Below are 27,863 nucleotides of genomic sequence, written 5' to 3'. Positions count from 1 at the left end.
CTATGGATTCTATAAATTCTATATTAAAAATAGAACATTTAATTTAATTTGCTAGTTTATGTAGTTTTTAAGATACTAACAAAATAATTTTTCATTATAATTTTTATCAGTATTAATATTAGTATTATTATACATTTAATATTATTTAATAAATTATTATAATTGAAAAGTTTATTTAGTATCTCAAAAACTACATGAGCTAACAAATCAAAATTAATAGTTAAAATGTTATATTTGAAATATAAAATTTATAGAACAAATTTCCATGGTCATATTCATTGTCATTTTTGTTGTATTTAAAGTTAAAATTTCATTTTTTTATCAAATCCATTTTCTCGATAACTATTTAGTATAACAAAAAAATGGTAAAATACGTGTCTAATTATTTTTTGCCTAGTAGAATTTAGAATTAACCGAATTTTAATATCACTTAGAGATATCATACATCCCTAAGCTAGCATACCTGTGCTTCTATAAATTCAAAGTAATAAAATTACTGTATTAGTCACAGAAAACCATAGTTGTTGTTAAAAAAAATTGTTTAATTCTTTTATAAAGAGAAGTTATACCAACAAAAAATTCTCTATATTTTCCATTATAATGAAAAGTAATATTAGTTAACAACTATAAAAATATACAATTAAACTGTAAATAATGGGATATCTTAATAAATTTAATTTATTACAAATATTACCGTAATTGGCATCAAATTTGAGTAAACTTTATTTAATAAACTTACTGTACTATAGCTTTAATTTTGCTATTTATTATATTTATATTAAAAACAAATCTTATGATTATATAACTTTTTAAGTCATATATTAATAATATGATTGATCGCAGTTTATGTAAAAACAATATATATAGTGATTAAATTGTTTTTATTCAAAAAATAATTAAATTTTATGTTAAAATTATTTTTAAATAATATAATAATTAATATATTAAAACAAATATTTGCATTAAATATAATATTTTGATTCTCCGAAATAAACAATTAATAATTATTTAAGTTTCGCAGAAAATGTTTAACAAATGAAATGTTTATTAGCTGTCTATTTGTTTATATTTTAAATATATATAATATATTAATGATTGGATGAATACATTTAAGAGGTTAAGTCACTAAATCTTTATCATCTGTAGCTGTGGCCATATATTCGTGTTTTTGTCTCCTGAAAAATCCAACCTAAAGGCAAAAAGTAATTTATATTATAATTGTTTTGCAAATATTCAGAAAATAACAATAAAGAGGTCATACCTTCCATAGGATGAATATGAGTAATGCTAATAAAATGAGGCCCAGGAGTACAGCTATGATAAGCCACCACCAGCTCACCTCTCGGGGCAAAAGTAAGGTCACGTCAGGTATAGCTTTGGTCTCGACCTTCAAAAACAAACAATGCGTTAAAATGTTTAACTCTAATAATAATAATAATAATAATATGAAAACTATTATTAACTGAAAAGAAATCGTTGTGTCGTTTCTGTTGAATATTAAGTGTCGGATCCAATCGGATCTCTGCATTGGATTTGATGACTACATAATTGACTCCATAAGCATAGTCTTCGACAAGAGTGGCGTTCCATAAACGAGAAGCGATTCTTATGACCTAAAAGTGACAATAATTAGTAAATTAAATATATTATAACTAAAGATTATTACTAAAAATTAAATAAAACGTTACAAATAATCAACGATTTAAATGTCAATAATGTATAATAATTTCATTTAATGAGATTTACTGACATATAAGTCTATAAAATAATTTATAGGACATAAATAACAGTCTAAAAAATATTATTTTATATCATTACTACTTATGTTATACTGTATTATACAGTTATTAAACTAAATATAAATTAATTATTGCAATTATATGAAACATTTTAAATGAAATTAATATTAATACATTAATAAAGACCAGAAAAGATGTTTTTTATTTGGTCTCAAAAGTATCTAAAATTGTTAGTAAAAGTTTTAAAACAATAATTTCAAAATAAGTTTACAGTTTACTAATAAATTTAAACTATATATAAAATTCATTTTTAATATATTGTATATTAATTTATCTTCAAAATTCATATAAAAGAAATAAAATATACAAACAATTTTAATAATATTAATAATTAATTGATTTATAATACTACAGTATATGAACATAATATATGAACACATGTATAATTATATTTTTAAAAATTTAAACTTTAGTAGTGAAATGTCAAATTTTTTTTAATTAAGTCTCAGACCATAATCTCTATTATTTTTTATTTTTCGTATCATTAAAATTATTATAAATTTATATTAATATTATTTGCTTATTAGTTTAAACCCTAGAAAATACAAAAACACTCATTTATAGTCCTATTTTTGGTACTTTTAAATATTAGAAAATTATATCTTAATAATAATAACCTTTTTCTTCGCCATTTATTTATTAATCTAAACTTATGAAATGCATTCATAAATATTGATATTAGTATTATATTTTGTAATGAATACACCCACACATACACCTACTTATTATTATAATGTAAAATAATTTCAAATATAAATATGTAATTAAATAAATTAAAAAAAAACTTACAGCTGTTTGATTGGCGGCTAAATCTAGTATAACACACGTGAAGTTAAAACAACGGGCGCCGGAACTACAGCTCATTGTCACCACATTCTGTACGCTTCCATCCGATGCCCGCACTTCACGCGGAAGGACAACCATTTCACGCTTACGTCGACTCTTTGATCCTTTAGTTTCAGGCATTTTCTTTAAAAAATTAAATTGTTTTTTATTTATTTACAATCTATTAAATCTATTTTTTCATTATTTTACGTCTACTGACAATACAATTGACATTTAATTATAATATTTAACATTAAATGAAAATACCTGTCAGTAGATTTAAATCAAAATTTTATATATTAGGAAATTATATGTAAATTGATGTCATATAAAAATTATTATTAGTATAGACTTTAATGTCTTAAAATAAAAATTTAATTCAAATCAACACTATTTGCTTAAATCAAAATATATTATCAATTTTTGGCCATCAAATTAGATTTGATAATTTGATGTCAAACTAATTCACATAAAATTCTATAAATTTTTAAAAAATTAAATACTGTTATGAAATTATACAAAATTAAATAAAAAGATATTAAATCCAGCATATTAATTATATAACCTAGTCAAGTTTTAGACAATTTGGTTCTATAAATTTAGTTTAAAAATCTTGAAATACAGTATACATTTATTAATTTATATAATATTTCATAAATATTTACAGTTAATAAATACTCTATTAACTTAAAAAGTTATTTAATATAAATTTTATTATTTATTATACTGTGATGTTCATTAACAAGTTAAATTATGAAATAATTTTTATCATGCTAGTTCTTTCATATTAAAATAAATTGAAAAATATTTCTGTATAAATATGCATAAATAAAAATTTATACAGTTATGCTTTAATACAGTACTCCCACGCTTACAACAACAAGCCATATGTATTACTACATGTATCAAAGTATTATTCATTCAATTATACGACTAATAAAATTAAGTAATAACAAAATCAATTAATAAAAAACAATCTCAATGTTTATGATTATGAACTTACAATACAAGTGCGCTATTAAATGCGTTTCTCATTATACTATAATATGCTATCATATTATAATATAATGAAATGTTAATAATAAATATTTAACAATTTGTCTATATATAGTATATTTTTACAAATTGACATATTTATAGTTAGTTTGTAACAACAATAATAATATTTGTTCAAACTATGATAAAATGATACTACAAATAAAATTTAAATTTAAACTGTGGTTAAATCACACAATAACTTACAGGCATATTGTTATTGTTATTATTATCGGCCAATGAATTAAATTCTTGGTTAATCTAATAACATTACAGTAGTGTAAATAAAAATAACGATCAATCATTAATTAATTAATTAATGGGTTATTTGTAAATAACATCAATAAATTGCAAAACAAGTAAGACTTACAGCAAAGTCAAGTGGATTGACCTGATCGGCACCCATTAAACAATAACCTTTACCTCCCTGACCGGTAACTTGAGGAACTCCTGTTAAATATAATAACCATTTTCCATGTTCTCTGCCATTCTCGACCTGATAAGGCCATGAAATGTTGACATCAATACGGGATGCCTTCCAGGGACCGGCATTTCGGACAATATATTTATGGAAAACTCGACTTCCAATTTCATCCTCATATTTCTATCATTACATTCATTATTTGTAAAATATTTTTAATAATTTTATTAAATATTGTCATACAATAGCTGCTTCTCCTTTAATTTCACCGCCATATCTGACAGCCTGTTCTTCAGAGTTACCGCTTAATTCAAGTTCTGCATTACGAATAACTTCTGCAACTAATGTCACGACATCGTCAGTGATTGATTTATCAGAACTAGTTCTGTATTTATAAAATTATGTTATTTTTTTAAATTATATCATTAAATTGAAGTAATTTTATTAATTTTGTAATTACGTTGTCGTAAGTATTTGCATTTGAAGACTAGTTTCTGCATCTGAAAGACCCATTGGATTAAATCTGAGTTGAAATTCTACTTTTGACGGATTAAATGGATTTCCTAAATCACATTTTAGTGTTGTTTTATTGACTGGACTACAGTCCAGTTGATCTCCTTTCTACTCAATTAAAATTTATTTGATTAATATTTTTTTACTTAATGTAATATACAATCAATATATTTACAATAATTTTTCGGCCGACATAACTTAAACTTGAAGGATGTGTGACAAACACACCGGCATCATAGGCTGGTTCACCTTTGTTTAAGACACGAACGTTTAATGTCAAATGTTCTTCACCTATAGTTATTATCAATTAAAATAAAACAAAACAAAATTATTTTAAATAACAAAAAAATGCTAACTTTATACCTAAATATAACATATAGGTATTTGTATCCTTTTTACGGGCACTTAGATCTGCTTCAAGTCTTAAATCACTTTCACATATTTCGTCGGATCCTAAAATCACAAAAATAATTATAAAAAATTAAATTAGTTAACTATAAAAATTAAATTTCAGATAAATATAATTTACCGCATTCTTTGAGAAATCGGGCCTCAAAAACACGGTGCGCTTCTTCACGGTTAAGAATCGGCAGTTTATTAATGTCTGGAAGTGTTTCGCCATCGGTTGGCATTCGGGGCTCTTTTTGAATCAACGAATACGTCAACTCAAACATCACAGGGTTTTGAATATCGGATTTGTCTTTGAGATAAACAATTTCCTTTGAACAGTGCTCTGACTGTAAGTCACTCACACCTAATGTTAATCACAAAATTGATTAATATTACGGTAATGTAATAAAAACTAATTTATAGGACATATACCGCGTATGGTTATATCGCGTTCAACTATATTAGGTGTGTCTGAATCGGCAGTGGATCCAAATTTAACTCTGTAATACTTTTTTCCTATTTTTATTATACATTAAAATTAATCTCTAAAAGGATTAAATTAATAATTATAAATAAAATATATGAAAACCTGTATAAGTTTCCGCTTCAATCTTATAGTGCAACCTTAAGACGCCAGTGGCAGCAGATCTTAAAGTTGTGTTAAACTTAAAACAGGCATTGAATGAAAAGCAAACTAATTTTGAATAGAGATCATCCCTACATCCCTCTTTGTTTGGATCTATTTGACTCAATTCACCCGTCACTGACGTTTGAATATTTATTATAGGTCTCGCCCTAAACAACAAAACCTTTGCAATACCAATATAACAACAATTAATAGTTAATAAACAAATTAAAAACGTTTATTAAGTTTCAAAAAGTTTAACTTACGGCATCACTTTCGTAGGCACCGACCAGTAAATCGGGATAACCGTTTTGATCTAAATCTTGAGCTCCTATAAAATGGTTTATTATAATTAGTAATCTTATAATATATAATTTATCATTATAAGTTATATATAAGTTTATAAAAAAAGCAGCAAATGGTAAATATTAAAATATCTCTCAAATGATTGTCAGTGAATAATTCTGTAAAAAACATTTTATACATACATTTCAAAAACAACAAATTTATTCACATAAATAATTTTATTGGACTTTGATTTCTATAAAAATCATAACAATTAAAGTCACGTTTTATTGACTTTATAAATCTAAAGTCGTGGGTAAGGTATGAGACAACTGGGTTAACATACAACTATTTGTATGACAATTATACAAAACTAGTGTCAAAGTTGAAAATGTTTAATTAATATACTGTAAACTAAAAATTTGTAATAAATTTTATTAATAATGTTTACCGGTAAATACTTTTTATTATAGAATAAAATAATTATAAAACATTAATTTATAAAAAAAAACTTTTTAAAAACTACAAATATTATATAAAAATTTATAAAATGTTACAAATTATAAAAACTAATCAATTGCACTAATAATTATATTAATTATAAATTAAATTTAAATATTACTTAATATTTCATTTTAATAATTTACAATTATTTCAAGTATTTAGATAAACTCGCAAAATTTCACAAACTAAAATTGATTTAATAGTTATAATTAATTAATTTTTATATATTGACCTACTATTCAATGACAAACACACCATTTAATTTAATTTATGTGAGAATTGTTTATTTGTAATAATACTAATTAAATTTGTAAAATAAGCAAATAATTTCTTTCATTTTGCTTACATAATAGATTTCAATAAAAATAACTGAAATAACACATTAATCAAAACTTCAAAAATTGGCAAATGTTTTTAACTACAAACCCGATAATGAATATCCAAATGTCTTAATATTTTGCATATCTGTCGGTAATTCAGAAGCTCTGATAACCTGAGAAGGCGTTTCCTTAACACCGGTAGAAGTGCCCAAATGGATATACACAACACCATTATCCTCATACGGCGCTCCTATTGCTAAATCGTGGTTTCCGTCCTATTTTTAAATTAGTTTTATTTATAAATTATGTTCATTTGTGCAGAAAATCTTATTATTTTAGTCTAATTTCTTTACTATTTTTATACCATATATTTTTTTAACTATTATTATTATTATTCAAAAATTGTAAAAATAAGAAAAAATAAACAAATACTTAATTATGTTTATAGTAAATATTATACTATACATATATTCAGTATATGTAATATATATATAATAATAATAATTATCGTAATAGCAAAAGATGTTAGTTATGAAATAATATAACTATATATATACGTAAATCAATTTAAAAAAATTAAAATGTAGATAAATTGTTTAAATGTGTGTAAAAACAACACAAAATTCATCGATAAATAAGAATATTCTTCATGCATTGCATTAATAACTATTTTTTAAAATTATTTAAAGTTAAATTTTTTCTAATAATAAACTAAATAATAATACTAATTATATATTATATAAACCTTATTGATGTCACCGGCATTTGCGAGAGCAAACCCAAACCTGGACTCGGGTTTACCGGTAAGTCGAGTGGCTTTCGTTAGTTTTTTATCCTCACTATTAACGTATACATAAACGGCTCCGCCTTCACTTCGACTATAATAAAAGGGTGCGCCCACTACTAGATCAATACGCCTAAAATAATTAAAATATTTAAAAAAATAACATTTTATATACATTTGTTTCAATACATACCCGTCTCCGTTACAATCAAGAGAAGTCATTGAATAGCCATAAGAGGAAGCAAACTGTTCTCCACTTAACATAAAGTTGACGTCAAAAGTAGACTCTCCCTTATGTTTAGAAAAGAAGACAACCTGCCCTAATATGTCAATAAATACATTATTTTATTATATATTTTAGAAATTCAATTAATGACATACCGGTGCCATTAGCTCTGGGAGCACCGCCTGCATAACTGGTATGATTGTCAAAAAATTTACCAGATGCTACACTCATCCCTTTAAAATGTTTAATAATAATTTTCATGTAATAGATCTAAAGGTATAATTAGTTAATTATGACAAAAATAATAAGTACCTAAATAACTATATTTATCAACTGGAGATTCATTTTCCAGTACTGGTCCCAAATACCTGTGTTAATGTTTTTTATGTTATATTTTAAATATTATATAATAATACTATAAAAAAATACTTTTAATTCAATTTTAAGACTTTTAAGACATACCAAGTTTTATCATCACGAATACGATATCTGCAAATAAACCACAATTTCACCAAAAGTTAGTAAAATATATAACCATTTGATTAATAATTAATAAGTCATTAAGTAAAATGTGTGAGAAATTGAGTAATAGATTACAAGTAACCGAACCAAAGGTAAGTGAAATTAAAAAGTAAGTGAATCTGAGTTACCCTTCCCTGAAAATATAGAAAATATATTCATTAATGTAGTTATTCTTTAAATACATCATTCAATTAGATTATTCATATAATATGGGGTTTATTGGAGTCAATGGATTTATTAGAAGATAGGAGTAATTCAAATTCAAATTAGTGTAAAATGTGTTTGAGTTATACAAATAAATACCTGACGGAGTTTGAAAAGATAGTTCCGCGCCAAGTGTATGGACCGGGAGATCCAATAACAATATCATAGTCATCAGTAATCTCACCGCTAGTTCCCGCCTGACAATAGCCTAAACATGTCATTTGATATGTTATATATGGTTATGCAATGACAGACAAATGGTTGAATAATTGAATAATTAGTTTTGATAATATACCAAATTGTTCATGTGCTTTATTGACTGGACGATTATAACATGGCTCCCAGGCCCGTCGGAAGTCTAAATATTGTGATAATGAGTAGCATATGCCCTGTCCCCATTGAAAATCTGGTCCTTTTAATATATACCGGTGTGCGCACGCCTTATCATCAAATGGATCAAACATTACTATACTATTGTAACATTAATGCAATTGATAGCCTTAAATAAATAAATACAAACCATAACATAACCTAAAAAAGTTGAACGAAATATTTATATTAAATTTTACTAATTTCCTAATAAGCAATGACTGATATTAGATATATTATTACCTCCTGGTCCTTGACTTTTTACAGTTACACCCAACCATTGGTTATCTTTACTGATACCCTCCTCGGGAGCTAATAGACAATGAAAGTGTTAATAATTGTGAATATAAATTATGTAAATTTAATTTACGTTTATTTTCTTCTTCTATCTTTATTTGTGAACAATCTCTACGAAATGTATTCAATGGACACTTAAATACAACTCCTGAATGGTTTGTCTGTGGCTGACCACTTTGGGCTATGGGGGCGCCCACAAGCATACTATTCAAATATATAATGGTTATAATGGTTCATAAGTTTTTATTTCTACCAAAATTTTATATTTATAATTAATATTTCATTAATCTTGATAATTATTAACATGTCATCTAAAATAATGTACTATAGTTTTACTATAATTACATTAATTATATTATGGTATTGAGTAAGTATAATGATTGTTGTTAATATTAATTACTATAACATCAAATCAAAGTTATTTGATATTAAGTTATTACTTATACTGTATATATCCGATATTGAAGAATACTTTCTTATAAAATATGTGTACAAATTACATCAAAATTAATATTTTTGCATTATATTCAAAAAATGTTTAAAAGATACAAAAATTGACTAATTTATTGAATTTTAATTTTACAAACTATTGAAATTTGAAGATATTTTGTATAGTAATTTGAATTATAAATATTATATTATTTAAATACATTATATTGCATTATTGTGAAAATAATTTTTTAGTAACTTATAATTCTAAGCAATTATAATTTGATGCTATATTATACAAAAATATAAACTTATTATTTATAAAATTTGACAAAAATTCCAGTTAAGAGATCTAATTGAATATCGTGACCATCACAACAACATTTCAAAAGTGTGGGTCAGTCAATAAAAAATAGGTATTAAAAATACATATATAGTAAAAGTTGTGAAACCACTTTGACTGATAAGTATAGAAACAATAAAAAATCATTTTAAATATATCATATGATTAGTGAGAAATTGTGGGTTTAATTATTGTAACGATAATTATAAAAATTCAATGATTGGTTTAATTTTCTTAGAAATCACGAAAAGAAATCTATTATCAAATGTTTTCTGTGAGTAAAACAGGAATCACGGAATTGTGAGTAAATAATAGTGATTAGTAATTGTATGGTTTGTATTACATATACCGGTAATAATAATAATTTACTCAAAAAATAAATCAAAATAAAATACACATAAATTTATTTGTTTATTGTTTGTCACAAAAATTGTTTTATACAAAACTTTGATTTATATAATATGCACACACAGTACTATACAGTAATAAGTAATAGTAAATAATAACAAATTTATTACACTATACAACAACATATTGTCAAAGTTGTTAAAATATTTAAAAAGTCTTCATTTTTTTAGACAAATAATTTTATGACATTTTAATTTATCCAAAATTTCTTAACATTTCTGATAAAAATTGGTTAAAAAATAATAAACATATCAATTCTAATGCTAATTCAGATTATAATTAATCCGTTAAATAAATTCAAATAATTATTGAAATTGAAATATTTAATACAACTAATTTAAATGTATAAACAAACAAAAATATAATAATAATAATTTACACATTATTTATTACAATATAATAAGTATATTTCAATAAAAATAATTAGATAATACATAAATTGGATAAATCAATAAATATTTAAACAAATATATTATATTATTATTTAGTCTAACTATAATATATTGTATTGATATATTCTAAAGTGCTATTTAAAAATAAGCTGATATTATGTGATAATCTTAGTTATTGAAATTGTAGTATTATAATGATAGCGTAGGTTTTCAGTCAACAAAATTTAACAATAAATCTATAAACAAATATAAAATATTTACTATTTATATTTGTACAATTGATAAAAATATAAAAAGTAAAGTGATTGTATATCTACTTAATTAATTTACATTTTACAACTAGATCAGTCATTGAAAACTAACTTTATAAAATTCAATTACAGATCATTTATAAACTGTACAAATTAAATGAGGAGTTTAATTTACTCATTGTTTTATATAAATTTTTAAGTTATATAAAATATTTGTTAAATTTGTTACGTTATATATGCATCATAAAGTAATCATGATAGCACTAGTTTTTAATCACTGTAATAGATTATAACATTAATTTTAAAATTGGTAGTACAATAAAACATACAATAATTAAACAGTTATATTAATATTTAATAAATTTACTTTTAAAATTGAAAATTGTATTTTTTAACATGGAAAATTATTAATATGACGTTTGATAAAAACAATTTTAATTATAAAGAAATAAATAACAAATATAATATAAATCATATTTTATAAACTCTAATACTATAATATATATAATAAATTGTTGATTATTATTGCTTGATGATTGCTATACATATATAATAAGTGCTAAAATAATTTATTAATACTGGTTATTAGTTTTTTTTTAAGATGTTTGGTTATTTATGATAGCAATATAAGCAAATTATTATGTCAAATATCCTTATTTGTTTGCTAACCATATTTTTAAAGCACATAAAGTCAATGTACAGGTAAGTCATAAGTTAGACTATAAGAGAGGACGGGGAGTCAAATTGAGTGAGCGATAAGGCATCACCTAAAATATCAGCTGAACTTTATTTGTCACTAATTATTGACAAAAATCAATTGTTTTGTGTCGAAAAATATACCAAACAATCATTTATAGTATAAAGATTATGATAAATATTTTTTTATTGATATTTGATAAATATTTTAATATATTTTTCGACATTTTGCTAACAGATTTTTTACAAACTCTCCTAAAGAGGCGATTATATTGCTATGTGTTTAGAGATTTAGGCGATTATAAGCATAATATTTCTAATGTAAGCACAGTCACACACACACACACATACACACACACATACACACACACACACACACACATACACATACACATACACACACATACACACACACACACATGATTTATATATATATATACATACATACATACATACATACACACACTTGTTTGAGACTTACACAGCTTCGGTCAAATGTCGGGTATTTTCATCGAGAATGAGATGTTCGGCCACTGAATACCCGAAGTATGAATTCTTTGGTCCAAATTTGATGACTGGAAGTCTGGTCTCCAAATTGAAAGCATTTGTTACTTCAATTAATTGTATATTCAATACTAAAGTCACTAATATTAATGAATATAAAGATTGAACACTAATTCTTGTTAAAATTGAATTAAAGTTTATAAAAACTTTGTGTAAACAATATCTTAACAAAGTTTTATTAATATTATTAATACTGGAATTAAACATTTTGTATGAAATGTATAAGAATTTTAAAACTTTTCGATATATAATAAATAAATAAAAACTTTATTTATAAGATTAAAAAAATTGATAAATAATGAAATTTGAAACACATTTATAATAATAAAGTTATTGAACACTAAAGTGAATGTATTTTAAGATTATATAAACACATTGTTTGTGCAGAGTTTGCATCAAAAAGTGTATTCAAGTTGTGAGCAATGAATCGCTTGTTTTGCATTCAAACTTCAAAACACATAACACTTTGTGATAGCCCTAAGCCAGACACCACTTCCCACTCATAACTGCCGATTCAAATGCACTGAAAAACAAATCATTTTGCCGTATGTGTTGAGCACTGTATGACTAACTCATCACTGGCTTTCAATACTGTACTGTATATACCAGTGCTTCATAATATCATGGAGTTTATGGAAAGAGAGAGAGAGAGAGAACACGACAACTACTTGTGTGAAGAGCGCACCGTTACCTCCCATCCCATTGCAAACATAACTTAATTATATTAACTTATATGGCATTCAATTGACTCGATTGGGCTTTGAATACATTAATCAAATGAATTAATGATAAATCTATTACTAAATGATGAATAATATTATTTAATTAAGTGTTAGTATTGAAACACTATTGACTACTGTATTGACTTATAAGTGGACACTACTATCACATGACATAACAACAACACTAATACAATAATATATATGAAATGATGATATATTTGGCTATTATATGATATAAATGTAATTTCAATGCATTATCTATTAAACCATAACTAAACCAAAATGAGAAGCAATACATTGATTGCATTGTTTAGTAATTAACAACTCTATAGACTATACTATAGATTGTTAGTCATTCACTCAATGTGTTGTCAATGTTGTTAATGACAATACGGTCCCCAATGTGTATGCCATTAGTTTGCAAACAATCGCACGCTTTGCTCGTATTGTAAACATTGGACACAAACATAACTGCGACCATCACTTGATCATCACTTTGGCACCAATTGATGACAATGTTGGCCGATATGGACCTCGAAAAGGAAATTAACAGAGATTCTGATGAAAGTGATGCAAACAATGACAAGAAACCACTTGTTTTGACCAATGCTTTCGACCAAATGAGTCATTTCGAGGCCATCGAAGGTAAAGAAGATACCGACTCTCAATGTCCACAATCATGGCGTATGAAAGACAGGGTATGATTTTATTTTTGTCACTTTAATTGATTTAATGCCACAAAGGTATCAATATTTTTGTAATAACAGATGAAAACTGTAAGCGTTGCTCTTGTGTTATGTCTTAACGTTGGAGTGGATCCGCCGGACATAATAAAGCCAAATCCATGTTCAGTATTGCAGAGTTGGATCGACCCGTTTTCATTGGCACCACAAAAAGCATTAGAAGCCATTGGAAACAATCTTATGAAGCAATATGAGAGATGGCAACCGAGGGCCAGATATAAACAAAGTTTAGATCCCACTGTTGATGACGTAAAGAAGTTATGTACTTCTTTGAGACGTAATGCTAAAGACGAGAGGGTTTTGTTTCATTACAACGGACACGGAGTACCCAAACCTACAGTCAATGGAGAGATTTGGGTATTCAATCGCTCTTATACTCAGTACATACCTCTATCAGTCTATGATCTTCAACAATGGATGGGTTCGCCGTCCATCTATGTCTTTGAGTGTTCCAATGCCGGAATTATAGTCGACTCGTTTAGTCAATTTGCAATACAACACGAAAAAGAATATGAATTAAATTTAAATACCAATACATCAACAAATGGATCGCCATTTCATCATCAAATGGCACCAAACTATAAGAACTGTATTTTGTTGGCCGCCTGTGCTAAGAATGAGTTGTTGCCAATGCATCCCGACTTACCGGCCGATCTGTTCACTTCATGTTTAACTACACCAATAAAGATAGCGCTTCGTTGGTTTGTTAAACAGAGGGCCGGCAAACTTGTTCCGGCCGTTAATTATGAATTGTTAGACAAAATTCCCGGTCTTTTAACTGATAGACGAACAATGTTAGGGGAACTCAATTGGATTTTCACTGCTATAACAGATACTATTGCGTGGAATACTTTGCCTCGCGATTTGTTTCAACGTCTCTTCAGACAAGACCTATTGGTTGCCAGTCTTTTCAGAAACTTTTTATTAGCTGAAAGAATAATGCGTACCTATGATTGCACTCCCATCTCATTCCCAGCACTTCCACCTGCATATCATCATTCAATGTGGAATGCATGGGATCTGGCAGTTGACTTATGTCTATCACAATTGATTCCTATTGTCAATGAAGAAGCTCAATATAGACACAGCCAATTCTTTTCAGAACAATTAACGGCTTTTGAAGTTTGGCTTAAATTAGGTGCCCGTCCAGACAGACATCCCGAACAGTTACCAATTGTACTTCAAGTCCTATTAAGCCAAGTACACAGATCCCGAGCTTTAGACCTATTGGGTCGGTTTCTAGACCTGGGACCCTGGGCTGTTCATCTGGTATTATATTTTATTATAGGATTAATTAATGTTCTAATATTACATTAATTATAATCTATTTATTTAAGGCTCTATCTGTCGGAATCTTTCCATATGTACTCAAATTATTACAAAGTTCTGCTCGAGAATTAAGACCTCTATTAGTGTTCATTTGGGCTAAAGTTTTAGCTGTAGATCAGGTTTGATGACTACCATTGATTGGATTGTTTGAAATTAATTATTATCTATTAATTAAGTCATGTCAGGCCGATCTAGTCCGAGACAATGGTCATCGATATTTTCTAAGTGTACTCTCAGATCAGCACATGCCTGAAGAGTATCGAACTATGGCTGCATTTGTAATGGCATGTATTGTAAAGAACCATCCAGCAGGACAGGTAGTTTGCAATTTATTTATTTTTTAAGGATTTGTGTTATTTGTAAATTTATTATATTCATAGGAGGCGGCATTACAGGGAAATACACCTAATGGTAATTTAATTGATCACTGTTTGGAACAGTTACAGATGCCTTGTGGAGATCCTTCCTCAAATAGTTCATCGCCATTGTTACGTCAGTGGTTAGCTCTGTGTTTGGGCTTTATTTGGGAAAATTTTGAAAAAGCCCGTTGGAGTGCCACTCGTAATACAGCTCACGATAAATTATTTATGCTTTTGGAAGATCCCGTACCTCAAGTTAGAGCTGCAGCTGTCTATGCTTTGGGAACATTCATTAATAGCGCCACTGAAAGGACAGACCACGCGAACGCATTGGACCACAATATAGCCATTACTTTAATAAATAAGTGCTTAAATGATAGCTCACCACTCGTTCGCAAAGAACTTTTAGTAGCACTTCATTGGTTAGTCTTAATCTTTGAAAACTGTTTTCTCGCAATTATGTATCAAAAGATAGATGAGGAAAGATTAGCTCATAACACACAAATGTCAGCATCAGCTATAGGTATGTTTTGTTAGTTTTTTTAAAAATTGTTTTATTGTAATATACAATATAATATAATTAATTGCACTAATGGTTTTGAATTAACAATTGATTGACTGCTAATTTATTAACCTGAAAATGACAATCAGAAAACTCACTTACTGTGGGAACGCCACCACAAGGACTACGTAAAGTGCCATCGCGTGACCGCTTGTCGACCTTTACTAAGTTCTTAAGCGTACCGATTACTATAACACCTAATTCCCACCAATTTGGTGAGCAATTGTCATGGTTTAAAATACTAATATTTTTTAACATATAATTATTAAAAATATAATAATCAAATACATACTCACTTTGAAATATTAGAATAATAATTAATTATATATATATTAATTTAAATATTAATAATAATAATTAAACTATTTAAAATATTACCGGTAGGTTACATTCCGGGAGAAACTGCATTAACACCTCCGACTACTTCCAATACATCTACCATTCCCATGAAAAGAGTCAATTCATCCAATTCATTGCACAGTTACCAAACAAATTCTAGTGTTATCTGTCAAAACCCAGCCATACCTAATGTTTTTGTGGTTATCTGGAAGGCCATAACCTTCTATGCAAATGATCCTTATCCTGAAGTGGCAGCGATGGCTACTATAATAATCGATGAAATGAAATCACGTATTTTTGCCCAAAACACGGTTTATGATTCATTAAAAGAGTCTAATTCTATGCACTCTTTATCGGAACCTAATTCACCAAACAATACACAGCAATATATGAGTGAATCTCCGACATCTAATACGGGACATTCATCTAGAAATACAACTCCAGTGCGTGAAAGTCTGGCATCTAATCGATTTATGCCATCTCTTAACTATAAAAACATATTTTCAGCTAAACGTCATATTTTTGGTCGTGAACCCAGTGTTTCAGATAAGAGTCAGGACGGAAACACTGAAGATATGGCTAACTATCAACGCGAACCTCTTATTAGTACACCATTTGTCGATTGGTGTATCAAACACTTTAGTCAGCCGTCAAATTTGAATTACTCTCAAGATTTAGACACTGAAAGTAACTCACACTATGAAAAGGTATGGAAGTGTTCGCGAAACAAGAATATAGAAGAAAAATCAAAACGGGAACTGCTTTTAGTTGATTCTTCACATATTGACGAACAGATATTCCATCAGCGAAATGTCAACAGTGCTCAACATTTAGCTTTTCATCCCTACGATAACAGACTTATTATCGGTGAAAGAGATTCATTCAGTGTCTGGAGTTATGATTCACAACCTCAACAATCTTATTATAGTTATAATAATTTTAATCCAGTTTTGTTGGGCACTCACTCTAACATCAACCCATTGCCATCCAGAATAACAGGCCTTAAGTTAATCAATACTCATGACTTAACACAACTCATGACTAGTTGTGATGACGGATCGATTCGGGTTTGGAAAGACTTTACATTAAATGATAAATCAGAGAAAATCAAATTAGTCACTGCTTTCTATATATTCAATGATATGCAACCAAACAATAAAAATGGTGTCATTTTTGAGTGGAATCAATGGCAACACAAACTGATTGCATCGGGAGAGCCACGAGTCATACGGCTTTGGGATGCAGACAAAGAAATGAAAATTCGTGATATGAATACTGGAGCCGACAAAGATGTCACTTCATTATCAACTGATAATTCGCATTACATATGTGTCGGATATAATGACGGCAGTGTTCGTGTCTTTGATGATAGGCTTATGCCACACGATAGTCGGGTCCATACATTTTATGATAATAAGGGATATATAGTCAACGCTCATATATATCCATATGAAGACGGATTCCTTATAATTAGTGGAAGTTCTACGGGAGATATCAAATGGTTTGATAAGAGAAACGCTACTCATCCTATCAAATCAATTAACACTGGATTAGGGATGACAGCCATGACTTTTCATTTAGAAGCCAATGTGTTTGCTTGGTAATTGCCATAATCATTATTATTATTAATAATTTCAATATTTTAATTTATCCATTTTATAACAGTGGATTAGGAAACCAACCAGTGCCCAATTCATACCCTTCCATCAATTTATATACATTTGATGGATTGCAGGGAAACACAATTAGATATTATGATAGATTTATATCTAATAGATTGTCACCAATTTGTAGTCTGGCTTTTCATCCGCTTAAAGTATGTCTCAAATATATTATATCCAATTTTGATAAACTATTGTTTTTTTAAATTAAAGGCACGACTGGCCGTCGGGACGACAGATAATTTAATATCAATCTATAGGCCTTCCAAACGTTTTTGAGTTCAAATCGCTTTTAATTAATTTTATGTTTTAAAAAACTACATCAATTGCTACTAAATTCATATTTTAATATCAATCTCATCAATAGATTTATGGACAAACAATTGATATTAATTGTAATTAATGTTTATATGACAAATAATGTTTATTTATATATAAGAATATTTCTATATATTGTAATGAATTCTCAATTTTGTGCCAATTATACTATTAAAATATTGTAAATATAATAGATATTAATTTAAATGAAATGATAATTTTCAATAAAATTTATATAAATTTAATTGCAATTCATTAGTATATTATGTTTGAATTCCTTTGAAATATCGGCCCATTATATAGGATTCTGTTGAGTCAGCCCTACAGGCGTCGGGTCTTAGATGAGTGACTTCATTGAAAAATTGATTCAAATGATGGATAAACTTTTCGGTGTCATTTCCGGCCCATATTTTTGTCAGAAATGTACCCGAAATTGGCTTTAAAACAGTTAATGAAAATTGAAGGACACTATAGCATAGATTATGGATTGCCGTCGAGTCATAATCACGATTACCACTGGCATTGGGAGCCATATCACTGACCACTACATCAACTAACTTACCATTTAATGCGTGCAATATCTTTGATTGATTCAGGGGTTTAGTGAAGTCCATATTGTCCATAATGATGGCACCGGCAATCGGGTTAATGGCACGCATATCAATTGCAATGACAGCACCCGTCGGATATGTATTTTCAGCATCCAGTTTGAGTTGTTTAACAATATATTGTGTCCACGAACCGGGTGCGGCTCCACACTCGACCACAATCATCGATGGATGTAATATCTGATACTTGTTGTCCATTTCCATCAATTTAAACACACTTCTGGCTCTATAGTTGTTATAACGGGCTTTCTTTACGTACGGATCATTCATCTGTCGTCGCAACCAATCCTGTGATGACTGACTCTTACCACTCGTGTTCTTCAGAGTTGTTTTATTCATGCATTCAGTCAAATGAAAACATTTTGCACTTTGTGTCCAAACATTTGTGTCTTTAATTGATTTGAATCGTATCGACAAATGTCTACATAAATGTCGATTAAATGTTTGTCTTAAGTAAAACATTTCTAATCAAATAATTATCACTAAATTTATACAATAATTGTATTAATAATAACAACCAAAACAATCAATAATAACACAATAACTGATAAACAAATAAATATTTTTTGGTTTAAAAGTTTAAATTATAAGCAAACAAACAAATGATGTCAAATAAAATCAAAAATAGAGTGACTATAATATAACTAACAGTTTTTAAAATGTTGTACAAAATTTAAATTAAATAATTAAAATTTATATAACTATAGACAAAATTAAATTTAATTTAATATAAGATTAATATATTTTGCATAAATACTGTCACTAAATATCATTTTAAAAACTAAATTAATAATATTAATAAAATACTGTATTTTATTAAAACTATTAATCTTATCTATAGTTATGATATATAAATTTTAATTATTTAATTTAAATTTTGATACAAGAGTTAAATTTAGCTAAAAAAGACTAAACCATTTAATTCGATTATAATATAATTTATTATATAAATTTAGTACTGATGATAATTATAAAAATTTTATGTACTGAATGTAAATTACAATAATTATTACATAAACTTTTAATTTAATACAGTTTAACACAATAGTATGTAAAATAATTCTCAATTAATTTGAATTGTGACGCTATTCACAAATAAGTGTTAAAAAATATTTTTATGTTAAAGTAAATACAATTTATAGTGATTAACATAAAATAAATAATAATTATACTGTATTTCAATCTAACATCTTTAGCAATAATTTAATATTTTATAAATCATTAAACAAAACAATAAAATATAAGATTTTGCTTGGTTAAAATTATTAAAATTTATTTCATCTATTATATATTCCTATTTCCTGGGAATTTACATTAGAATTTTAGGGAATTTTTAGATAATTTTTGATCTTTTTCCTTTAGATCAAACAGTTAAAACTTAGAAATTAAATTTTAGATAATTTCAATATCTTTTATAGTTTCTGAGATATCATACCTGAGCTAATACAATATATTAATTGTGATCATTAAGTATTAAGTGCAGTGAAATCAATGTATTTGTGTCAAAATCATTGTTTTTAAAAATAAAATATTTATATTCAAATTCAATCTAAAGATAAGTCATAAGAGTTTCACTTATATTACCTCTGGTTTTATATTTTTATATTCTAATCAATTACTTTAATAGTAAATAATTAATTGAATTTTATATCAGTATTGTATATTGAATAAAATATATTAATACTGTATATTATAGTGTATTACAGATACCTATTTATATAAATTTATTAAAATCATGTGTCTAACATTTAATTCATTGTCACCATATATGACTGATCCTAACTTTCAATAAATATTTTTTCAATCAATTATTTATAAATTATAAATATTATAAAAATATCATCACTTAATAATTATTTTAACTATATTACTGTACACTGTTATACTTAGTTGATAGTTATAATATTTAGCATAAATTTATACTTACTTGTTAGTAGTACTAATACTTAATATTAAAATCTATAATAAATTTATTGTAATATTATGTTGAATTTAATAACTGAAAATTGTCAATAAACTATAATATTGATTATATCATTTTATATACAATTCACAGAAAATTAAATCATATAAGTACAGTATAATAATAAATTATGATAATTTTATTACCTCATAAATTATACATTAATTTATTATTGATAAAAATTTGTGACAATTTTGATATCATTAACAAGTAGTACATTATTGTTCATTATATTCTTGACTACTATTCTAGAAATTTTTAAAATGCAATATCAAAATGTACTTCAATTTAAAATTATGTTTATTTTTTAGTCTAAAATTATAAAATATTTAGTTGTAATAAATGATAGACACAATTGAACTAGGACACATACAGTATGATACATTAAACTACCATGATACAGTAATATTATTATTGAAGGTCATTGTATGACTTTGTGTATATTTTTTGTTTAATAACATTTGTTATCATATGTTATCAGTTGTTTTGCTTATGAAATGTTTAATAAAAATATTAATTGATAGTCTATTGTATTGCAAATATAGGAAATGTTTTAATTTGATTAAATTGTTTGTAAATTGTTATTCAATTAATAAAAATATAACTGAATTTGAAATATATAGCGACGTAATTATGTGTCGACTATAGTGTACTATATTTACATTGCATTATACTGTAGTGTATTGTATTAAATGCCGATTACATAGTGTTTGTCAAGTAATGTATTAAATGTTTGCAATATATGTGACACAAGTGTTGTGTATTTGAGACTATAGTTTGAGTTCCCATTAAAAGCGTTTTCAAATTGCTTTCATTCACTTATATATTATTATATGTTTTAAATCCTAACTTTAAAATCATTTGTTTAATTAATTGATAATTTAATAGTAAATCTATGATCAAATTGATGTCAATTAATTAATAAAATATTGTTAATAAATGTAATAATGATGTGATAAAGTGTTTAATATGTGATAACTGATGGATGTCTTGCATAACACTAGTAATGGACAACACTTTTAACATTTTGTGTCATTTTTTCACTCAAAATATATGACTAAAAACTGATAAATCAATTAAATAGTGATTGTCTGCCATATGATTGTGAATCTCATTAATTTAACGCACATTTGTTTTCAGATCTGTATTAATGTTTGATTATTTTGAAATAAACTATTAATTCAATAAAAAACATATTAATTATATTTTTTGCAATGTTTTACTATTGGCTGTTCATTACATTCAACATTACTATACTCTAATTGTGTGCCATTTTAACTAAATTTTTAATTTATATTTTTAGTGTATATATTACTGTATAATATATATAAAACATATTTTATTTATTTGATTGTGTTCTCAAAACTGTTATAATTATATATAGATTTATATTTTTATTATTTAAAATAAAATTTCAACGAAAGTCATTTACTTAAATAATAACTAATAATTATTAATATTAATAATTATTTGATTATTTAGTTATATTTGCCTCAAAGAGATTGCCTTTTAATATTGTTTTAATATTGTTTTAATATTGTTTTATGTTTAATTTTAGTCTAATTTGTGCTACAATAATAATAGTCAATAAATTTTCAGTTGTTTTATATTAATTGTCAAATAAAAATCATTAAAAGATTGTCAGTGAAACAAGAGTTGAAAAAATCAATACAAAACTATTAGTATTATATATATATATATATATATAATAATATAAATATTTAATTACATAATCAGTATATATTTATATATAAAAAATATGGTTCAAAAATATCAGTCACCGCTACGGATCTATAAATATCCGTTTGAATTAGTTATGGCCGTAAGTTTGCATACATTTTATTTATAAAAAATCAAATCTAATCCATTATAATATCATAACATATGGTTTACAAAGTATTTTACTTTATCTGATTATTTATTAGCATTTAATTTAGTTTACTATAAATTATGTATTTATGTAAATATATTTAATTAATTTGTGACTTTAAAGGCCTACGAGAGACGGTTTCCGACGTGTGAAATGATTCCGGTGTTTGTCGGCTCCGATACCATCTCAGAGACTGATGACGGAGTGGTTCACGTAATTGAGCGCAAGTGTCGTATCAATGTTGAGGCGCCCTATCTATTGAAAAAGGTATCTCCTATTGAAACTATGATATTATTAATGCCAACTAATTTTGTGACATATCTATAAAAATTATAATCTATTAAATCACAAACTTTAACAATAATATTAATTTATTATCAATTAATAGTTTATTGATTTCATTATTTGTTATTATAAATTAAAAGTGAAAAGTTCATTGATTTTATATCTTAAAAACCTTTATCTCATGTTTTGATTAATTCAAGAATTTTTAAGATAATATGCCATTTCTAACATCACTACAATTATTATTGAATATATTTATAGTATTTCCTATATAGATATTTGATTAATTTATTGTTATCAGATTTTTAATTAATTTTGAAATAATTTTAGAAATTTATCAAAAATATCTAATTTTATATTAATATATAAAATTATTAACAAAATATAGCAAAAATGGCAAAATAAGCTTAGATGATTTTTGTAAAATATTTTACTGTAATTGAACTAGATAAAAAATTAATTTGCTATTGTTTTTCGGGATGAATACATTGTTAAATGATTTTTAATTTATTTTGCACCTGTATATTATTAGTAATATGATATCATAAAAATTATATAAAATATAAAAATGTTGATTTTTCAATGATTAAGATCATATTTTACTAAATTGTATGGCATAAAAAATCCTAAAATACTTGTCTCAGTATATTTTTAAATTACCGAACTATAAATTTGATGATACAATTGAAAAAACTTAAATATATTTATAAATATCACACAATCCTGTAGTAGAATACCTGTGCCTTTATATAATACATTCAAAGTGGTTAGTCCACTTTTTTTAGAAACGTAAATAAATATTAATTATTTATTGATTTTCATTCCAGAGTCAAGTAATATTACAAAAAACTATTTCCACCTATTTTGTCTTGATTTTATTTATAGCAATCGCATTTTAGTATGTTATAGATTATTATAATACAGTATATAATTTATATATTTCATTTAATATATGTAGTATCCAATTAAAATTATTGTTTAAGAATTTATTTATAAGAAAATAACTTTATTTTATTGTTAATATTTTGATTTTATTATAAAACAAATTTTTATTATAAATAATAAAAAAAATTATTATAATTGAAAAAACTATTTATAGAATAGAAGTAATAAAAATAGAATTTATTACCAATGAGTGTATAATTAATTTATTTATGAACAATAAAAATATTTTTAAATATTGATTATTTATATTTATAGAAATATATATCGATATATTGATATTTAATTTCTAAATAGAAATTCTAATTATTATAAAAACATTTTTTATATTATATAAATTATATACATTGAATATAATGTACAGTATATACGGTATATATACTTATATTTAAGTTACTTGTTTTTGAAACATATGTACAGTACATATGTAGCATAGAATAATGAAATATACAAAAATATTTTAGATATAAAAACGTATATAAATTATATACAGTAAACAACATTTAGTTTTCAAAAATATAATGTTTAATAACAGACGGTATGTTATATATGTTTATCACATGATTAAAAATATGAAGATTAACATAATATGATTTATAAATACAGGGCATTTTGAATATGTAATTGTGTTTTTAATTTGATTTTAATTTTTAATGCTAAATACGATAAAATATTAAAAATAACTAAAAATCTAATATGATATTATTAAAATAAATAAATAAATTGAAATTTTAAAAATAAAATTTCATTAAAGTATTGTAAATTTAGTTATTTAATAATAATAATTGTATTTATTTTAACAGATAATAATGTATAAAATATATTTCCACTAAAATTTAAATTTGAAGTTGTGTTTAAACCATTATACTCTATTACATGTAATTGTTTTACGTTAGTATAAGCTAACACAGATCTGTATGTCTATCTTAATGTAATAATAATATTGTATAATAGTTGTGTCATTTGAATGTCATTATATAAAATGAGTTAAATGTCATATTTATTATTATAATATTATTATTACTACAAATGGGGAATATTTTATATTAAGAATAAATCGATTTTATTAAATATAAGGGTCTTTATATATTATAAGGTTATATTGATTTTTATAATTATGTTATATATATTTTTACAATTAACCAGAAGAACAGTAATTATTACAAAATTTGTTGATTTTAACAAATATTTAAATGTGTTTTTAATATTAAATGAGTTTATTTATTGAATAAAAATAATTATAAAATTTAAATAATACCCACATATTTATAATTGATTAGTTGTTTAGGATTATATAGATTATTGTTGTTTTAAATTTGAATGTTTGGTATAATATGATTATTATTTGACAGATCACTGGTGTAGACATTGTATACTTTATACAGAAGAATACATTAGATCGAAGAAACCGAATATTGAGTATTGAGGCCTGGAATGAGAGTTTCGCCAATAGGATCACTATTCATGAATTATGTACTTATAGGGTATGTGACTATTAATGGTTATTAATGACTATTAATAAGTGACCACTTTTTTAATAATATTATTTGATAGGTATATCCCGAGAACCCCGAGTGGACATGTTTTGAACAGTCGGCCAGTTTGGAAGTGAATCACTTCTGGGGATTTGAAGGAGTGGTTGAAAAGTTGGCGGTTAAACACTATTCACAAAATATTAAAAAAGGCAAAGAAATAATAGAGCACTACATGAATGTACTGAAAGAGGAGGGAATCACTCATATTCCCCCTTTCAATGAAAAACACTTGAAATCTAAAGATAATACCAATATTGATGATCTGAATGTCCCATATATTGATAGCAGCGATAATAATCATAAAAATGGATCAATTAATAACTATAATTATAATAATCAACAAATGATAAACAATGAAAACGGAAAGACAGGTAAAGAAAGCTGACGGCAATCACTGCTTACCGGCTAAGCATTGATCCGGACATAAATCTCCGATAGTTTTCAAGTGGAGATTAACTACAATTATGTTGTAAAACATTGATAACTAATTTATTAATTGATTTTATTATAATTTGTAAATACATGAATCAAATTTAGGATAAGATTATAATAAAAATAATTAAATACAAGGAAAACAATATTTGTTTTCAATTTATTTGCGAAATGATTTTATCGATAATTATTTTAAATGAGATAATTAAAAGTTAGATGTATTTTAAATAATTTTCATCATTAGATTTTAACAACAATCTATTCATTAATAAAAAAAAATATTCATATACTGTATTACTCTATAGTATGTAAACATTTAAGACAAGTAAGACATTTTAAATAATAATAACTTTGTTTTATTTGGTTATTTACTTTCGTATATCAATTTAATAATAAATTGATTTTAATCTATTGTATTAATAATAATAATAAAATAATTGCTTATGAATCAAGAATTATTGAAAGTTAAGATGAAATCAATTAATTTAATAATAATAATAATGTATTTTATTTGAATTGAACAAAAAAAATGGAAAGAATTATAACTTAAATATATGTTTTTAATTAATGATAATTTTGTTATATATTTCTAGAAAATACAATAAAGTTATTCTTAAATATAATACATCTGATATATACTCATTTAACCCATTTTTAAATTCAAATATATTTAATTATATTATTAAATAATGTATTAAATTATTAAAACATATTTAAGTTTACAATTAAATTAAATAATGAATAGAAAGATTTGTGATAATTATTATAAAGGATATAATATATTAATGAGAATCCAATTAAACGTTAGAGATGTCTATATAATAGTTAATATATATGTTTTGTGACAACCGGTCGAACACATGGATGACATTATGAGAGACCAATGGATTGATGAATGAATTGATGGATTTGATGAATGGATGATATGATGATTATGTCATGAAAGATGATATTAAACGATAACAAAGATGTCAAACCATTGTTTGCCATTTACTTCTTTGCCGTTGCCTTTTTTGGCGCCGCCTTCTTCTTAGGTGTCGCTGACTTTGTCGTCTTCTTTGCCGGTGACTTCTTGGCGGCCTTTGGTTTGGGCTTTGATGGAGTCTTTTGTTTCTTAGCTTTCTTTTCCTTTTTAGGAGCCGCAGCCTTTGGAGCGGTTGGAGCACTTACTGGAGCAGCCGCTGCCTTCTTAGGTGAAGCCTTCTTGGGTTTGGCCACTGCTTTTTTAGCGGGTGATGCCTTCTTGGGTTTCGGTGTCGATGCCTTCTTCTTTTTGTCCACTTTTGGTTTGGCCGCTGCTTTCGGTTTCTTAGCTTTCTTTTCTGCCTTTGCTTTAGCGCCTCCCTCTGCTATTTTGAATGAACCCGAAGCTCCCTGACCTTTGACATGTCTAAGCTGACCACCGGCTACACCTCTTTTCAAAGCTTGCTTCAGATGACCGTTGACTGCTTTGACATCAGTTCCCACATTGAAATGACTCAAAATATATCTAAAGTTTAAATATAGAATTTATTGATTAATATATTATAATAAATATTGCAGTCATTATAAACACACAATAAAAAGTTTGAAAACTTTATAATAAGTAATTTATTATAGAGTTTATTGAAATAAATTAATCAATAAATTTTTAAAAAATGAATTGATTATAAACTCAAGAGTAGACATACTTGTGGACCGCTTGACGTGAAGATCCATTGCGTTCTTTGAGTGATTTGATGGCACTGATAGCCATATCGACATACTTGGGATGATTTGATGGTGTCTTTGCCTTTTTGGTAGTCGAGGCAGCTTTAGTAGCCCTCTTCTTAGCTGCCGGTTTAGCGGCAGTGGCCGGAGCCGCGGATGACTGTGTTTCGCTCATTATGTCGATTATTGGGATCAAGTGATGTCAAGTAGTGGTAGTATTAATATACTGGTTATGGTATAAGTGGTAGAAGTGATGATAACTGTTAGTACTGTTTGTTAGACTGTCAGAGACTGAGTGTTGTGT

The 27,863-nt window shown here is 25.9% G+C and overlaps 5 protein-coding genes across 6 annotated transcripts; 2 read left to right on the top strand and 3 right to left on the bottom strand.

The window, feature by feature from the left end:
- Positions 1–1,023: 1,023 nt before the first annotated feature.
- On the bottom strand, positions 1,024–8,952 carry LOC128958655 (integrin alpha-PS1-like). The gene is made up of 22 exons (XM_054304555.1): positions 8,749–8,952; positions 8,553–8,661; positions 8,190–8,216; positions 8,040–8,095; positions 7,883–7,960; positions 7,695–7,821; positions 7,463–7,634; positions 6,824–6,992; positions 5,875–5,939; positions 5,573–5,792; positions 5,416–5,499; positions 5,123–5,347; positions 4,957–5,046; positions 4,769–4,884; positions 4,541–4,701; positions 4,324–4,465; positions 4,030–4,263; positions 3,867–3,920; positions 2,589–2,768; positions 1,464–1,613; positions 1,262–1,387; positions 1,024–1,189 (listed from the first exon to the last, which is right to left on the bottom strand). The coding sequence occupies exons 1-22, from the start codon at positions 8,915–8,917 to the stop codon at positions 1,118–1,120; spliced, it is 2,826 nt and encodes a 941-aa protein (XP_054160530.1). The 5' UTR covers positions 8,918–8,952; the 3' UTR covers positions 1,024–1,117.
- Positions 8,953–12,520: 3,568 nt separating this feature from the next.
- Positions 12,521–18,289, top strand: LOC128957405 (regulatory-associated protein of mTOR-like). Of its 2 annotated transcripts, XM_054303148.1 has the most exons (9): positions 12,522–13,622; positions 13,692–14,936; positions 15,005–15,115; positions 15,173–15,313; positions 15,377–15,878; positions 16,007–16,132; positions 16,302–17,856; positions 17,922–18,072; positions 18,131–18,289. In XM_054303148.1, exons 1-9 carry the CDS (start codon positions 13,434–13,436, stop codon positions 18,194–18,196), a joined length of 4,086 nt encoding a protein of 1,361 aa, XP_054159123.1. In that variant the 5' UTR covers positions 12,522–13,433; the 3' UTR covers positions 18,197–18,289. The 2 variants fall into 2 exon arrangements, with proteins under 2 accessions (XP_054159125.1, XP_054159123.1); XM_054303150.1 differs by lacking the exon at positions 16,007–16,132 and having other exon boundaries at positions 12,521–13,622.
- Positions 18,290–18,408: 119 nt separating this feature from the next.
- On the bottom strand, positions 18,409–19,383 carry LOC128958353 (rRNA methyltransferase 2, mitochondrial-like). Its single transcript, XM_054304199.1, has one exon. The coding sequence runs from the start codon at positions 19,303–19,305 to the stop codon at positions 18,499–18,501; it is 807 nt and encodes a 268-aa protein (XP_054160174.1). The 5' UTR covers positions 19,306–19,383; the 3' UTR covers positions 18,409–18,498.
- A 3,182-nt stretch (positions 19,384–22,565) lies between these two features.
- On the top strand, positions 22,566–26,036 carry LOC128958427 (SEC14-like protein 1). The gene is made up of 4 exons (XM_054304281.1): positions 22,566–22,628; positions 22,800–22,943; positions 25,256–25,387; positions 25,458–26,036. The coding sequence occupies exons 1-4, from the start codon at positions 22,566–22,568 to the stop codon at positions 25,821–25,823; spliced, it is 705 nt and encodes a 234-aa protein (XP_054160256.1). The 3' UTR covers positions 25,824–26,036.
- Positions 26,037–26,612: 576 nt separating this feature from the next.
- Positions 26,613–27,863, bottom strand: LOC128958846 (histone H1-delta-like). The gene is made up of 2 exons (XM_054304790.1): positions 27,541–27,863; positions 26,613–27,359 (listed from the first exon to the last, which is right to left on the bottom strand). The coding sequence occupies exons 1-2, from the start codon at positions 27,732–27,734 to the stop codon at positions 26,861–26,863; spliced, it is 693 nt and encodes a 230-aa protein (XP_054160765.1). The 5' UTR covers positions 27,735–27,863; the 3' UTR covers positions 26,613–26,860.

Source organism: Oppia nitens, unplaced genomic scaffold, assembly GCF_028296485.1.
Source record: "Oppia nitens isolate AA-2021 unplaced genomic scaffold, nextdenovo-longstitch-racon4-pilon3 scaffold3_pilon_pilon_pilon, whole genome shotgun sequence".
In the NCBI taxonomy this organism is placed as follows: Eukaryota; Metazoa; Arthropoda; class Arachnida; order Sarcoptiformes; family Oppiidae; genus Oppia; species Oppia nitens.
Note: the sequence above shows the minus strand (reverse complement) of the source record. Positions and strands in the feature narration are given on the sequence as shown.

What these genes read in the sequence shown, in the direction of transcription:
- LOC128958655 (XM_054304555.1), bottom strand. Translation starts at nt 8,917, where the DNA reads ATGTTTGATCCATTTGATGATAAGGCGTGCGCACACCGGTATATATTA. An exon ending in ACGCGATATAACCATACGCG is followed by an intron (nt 5,348 to 5,415) that starts GTATATGTCCTA and finishes GATTAACATTAG; the next exon opens with GTGTGAGTGACTTACAGTCA. An exon ending in TTAAAGGAGAAGCAGCTATT is followed by an intron (nt 4,264 to 4,323) that starts GTATGACAATAT and finishes ATGTAATGATAG; the next exon opens with AAATATGAGGATGAAATTGG.
- LOC128957405 (XM_054303148.1), top strand. Translation starts at nt 13,434, where the DNA reads ATGACAATGTTGGCCGATATGGACCTCGAAAAGGAAATTAACAGAGAT. An exon ending in CATGGCGTATGAAAGACAGG is followed by an intron (nt 13,623 to 13,691) that starts GTATGATTTTAT and finishes TTGTAATAACAG; the next exon opens with ATGAAAACTGTAAGCGTTGC. An exon ending in GAAGCCAATGTGTTTGCTTG is followed by an intron (nt 17,857 to 17,921) that starts GTAATTGCCATA and finishes ATTTTATAACAG; the next exon opens with TGGATTAGGAAACCAACCAG.
- LOC128958353 (XM_054304199.1), bottom strand. Translation starts at nt 19,305, where the DNA reads ATGTTTTACTTAAGACAAACATTTAATCGACATTTATGTAGACATTTG.
- LOC128958427 (XM_054304281.1), top strand. Translation starts at nt 22,566, where the DNA reads ATGGTTCAAAAATATCAGTCACCGCTACGGATCTATAAATATCCGTTT. An exon ending in CGTTTGAATTAGTTATGGCC is followed by an intron (nt 22,629 to 22,799) that starts GTAAGTTTGCAT and finishes GTGACTTTAAAG; the next exon opens with GCCTACGAGAGACGGTTTCC. An exon ending in ATGAATTATGTACTTATAGG is followed by an intron (nt 25,388 to 25,457) that starts GTATGTGACTAT and finishes ATTATTTGATAG; the next exon opens with GTATATCCCGAGAACCCCGA.
- LOC128958846 (XM_054304790.1), bottom strand. Translation starts at nt 27,734, where the DNA reads ATGAGCGAAACACAGTCATCCGCGGCTCCGGCCACTGCCGCTAAACCG. An exon ending in TCACGTCAAGCGGTCCACAA is followed by an intron (nt 27,360 to 27,540) that starts GTATGTCTACTC and finishes TTTAAACTTTAG; the next exon opens with ATATATTTTGAGTCATTTCA.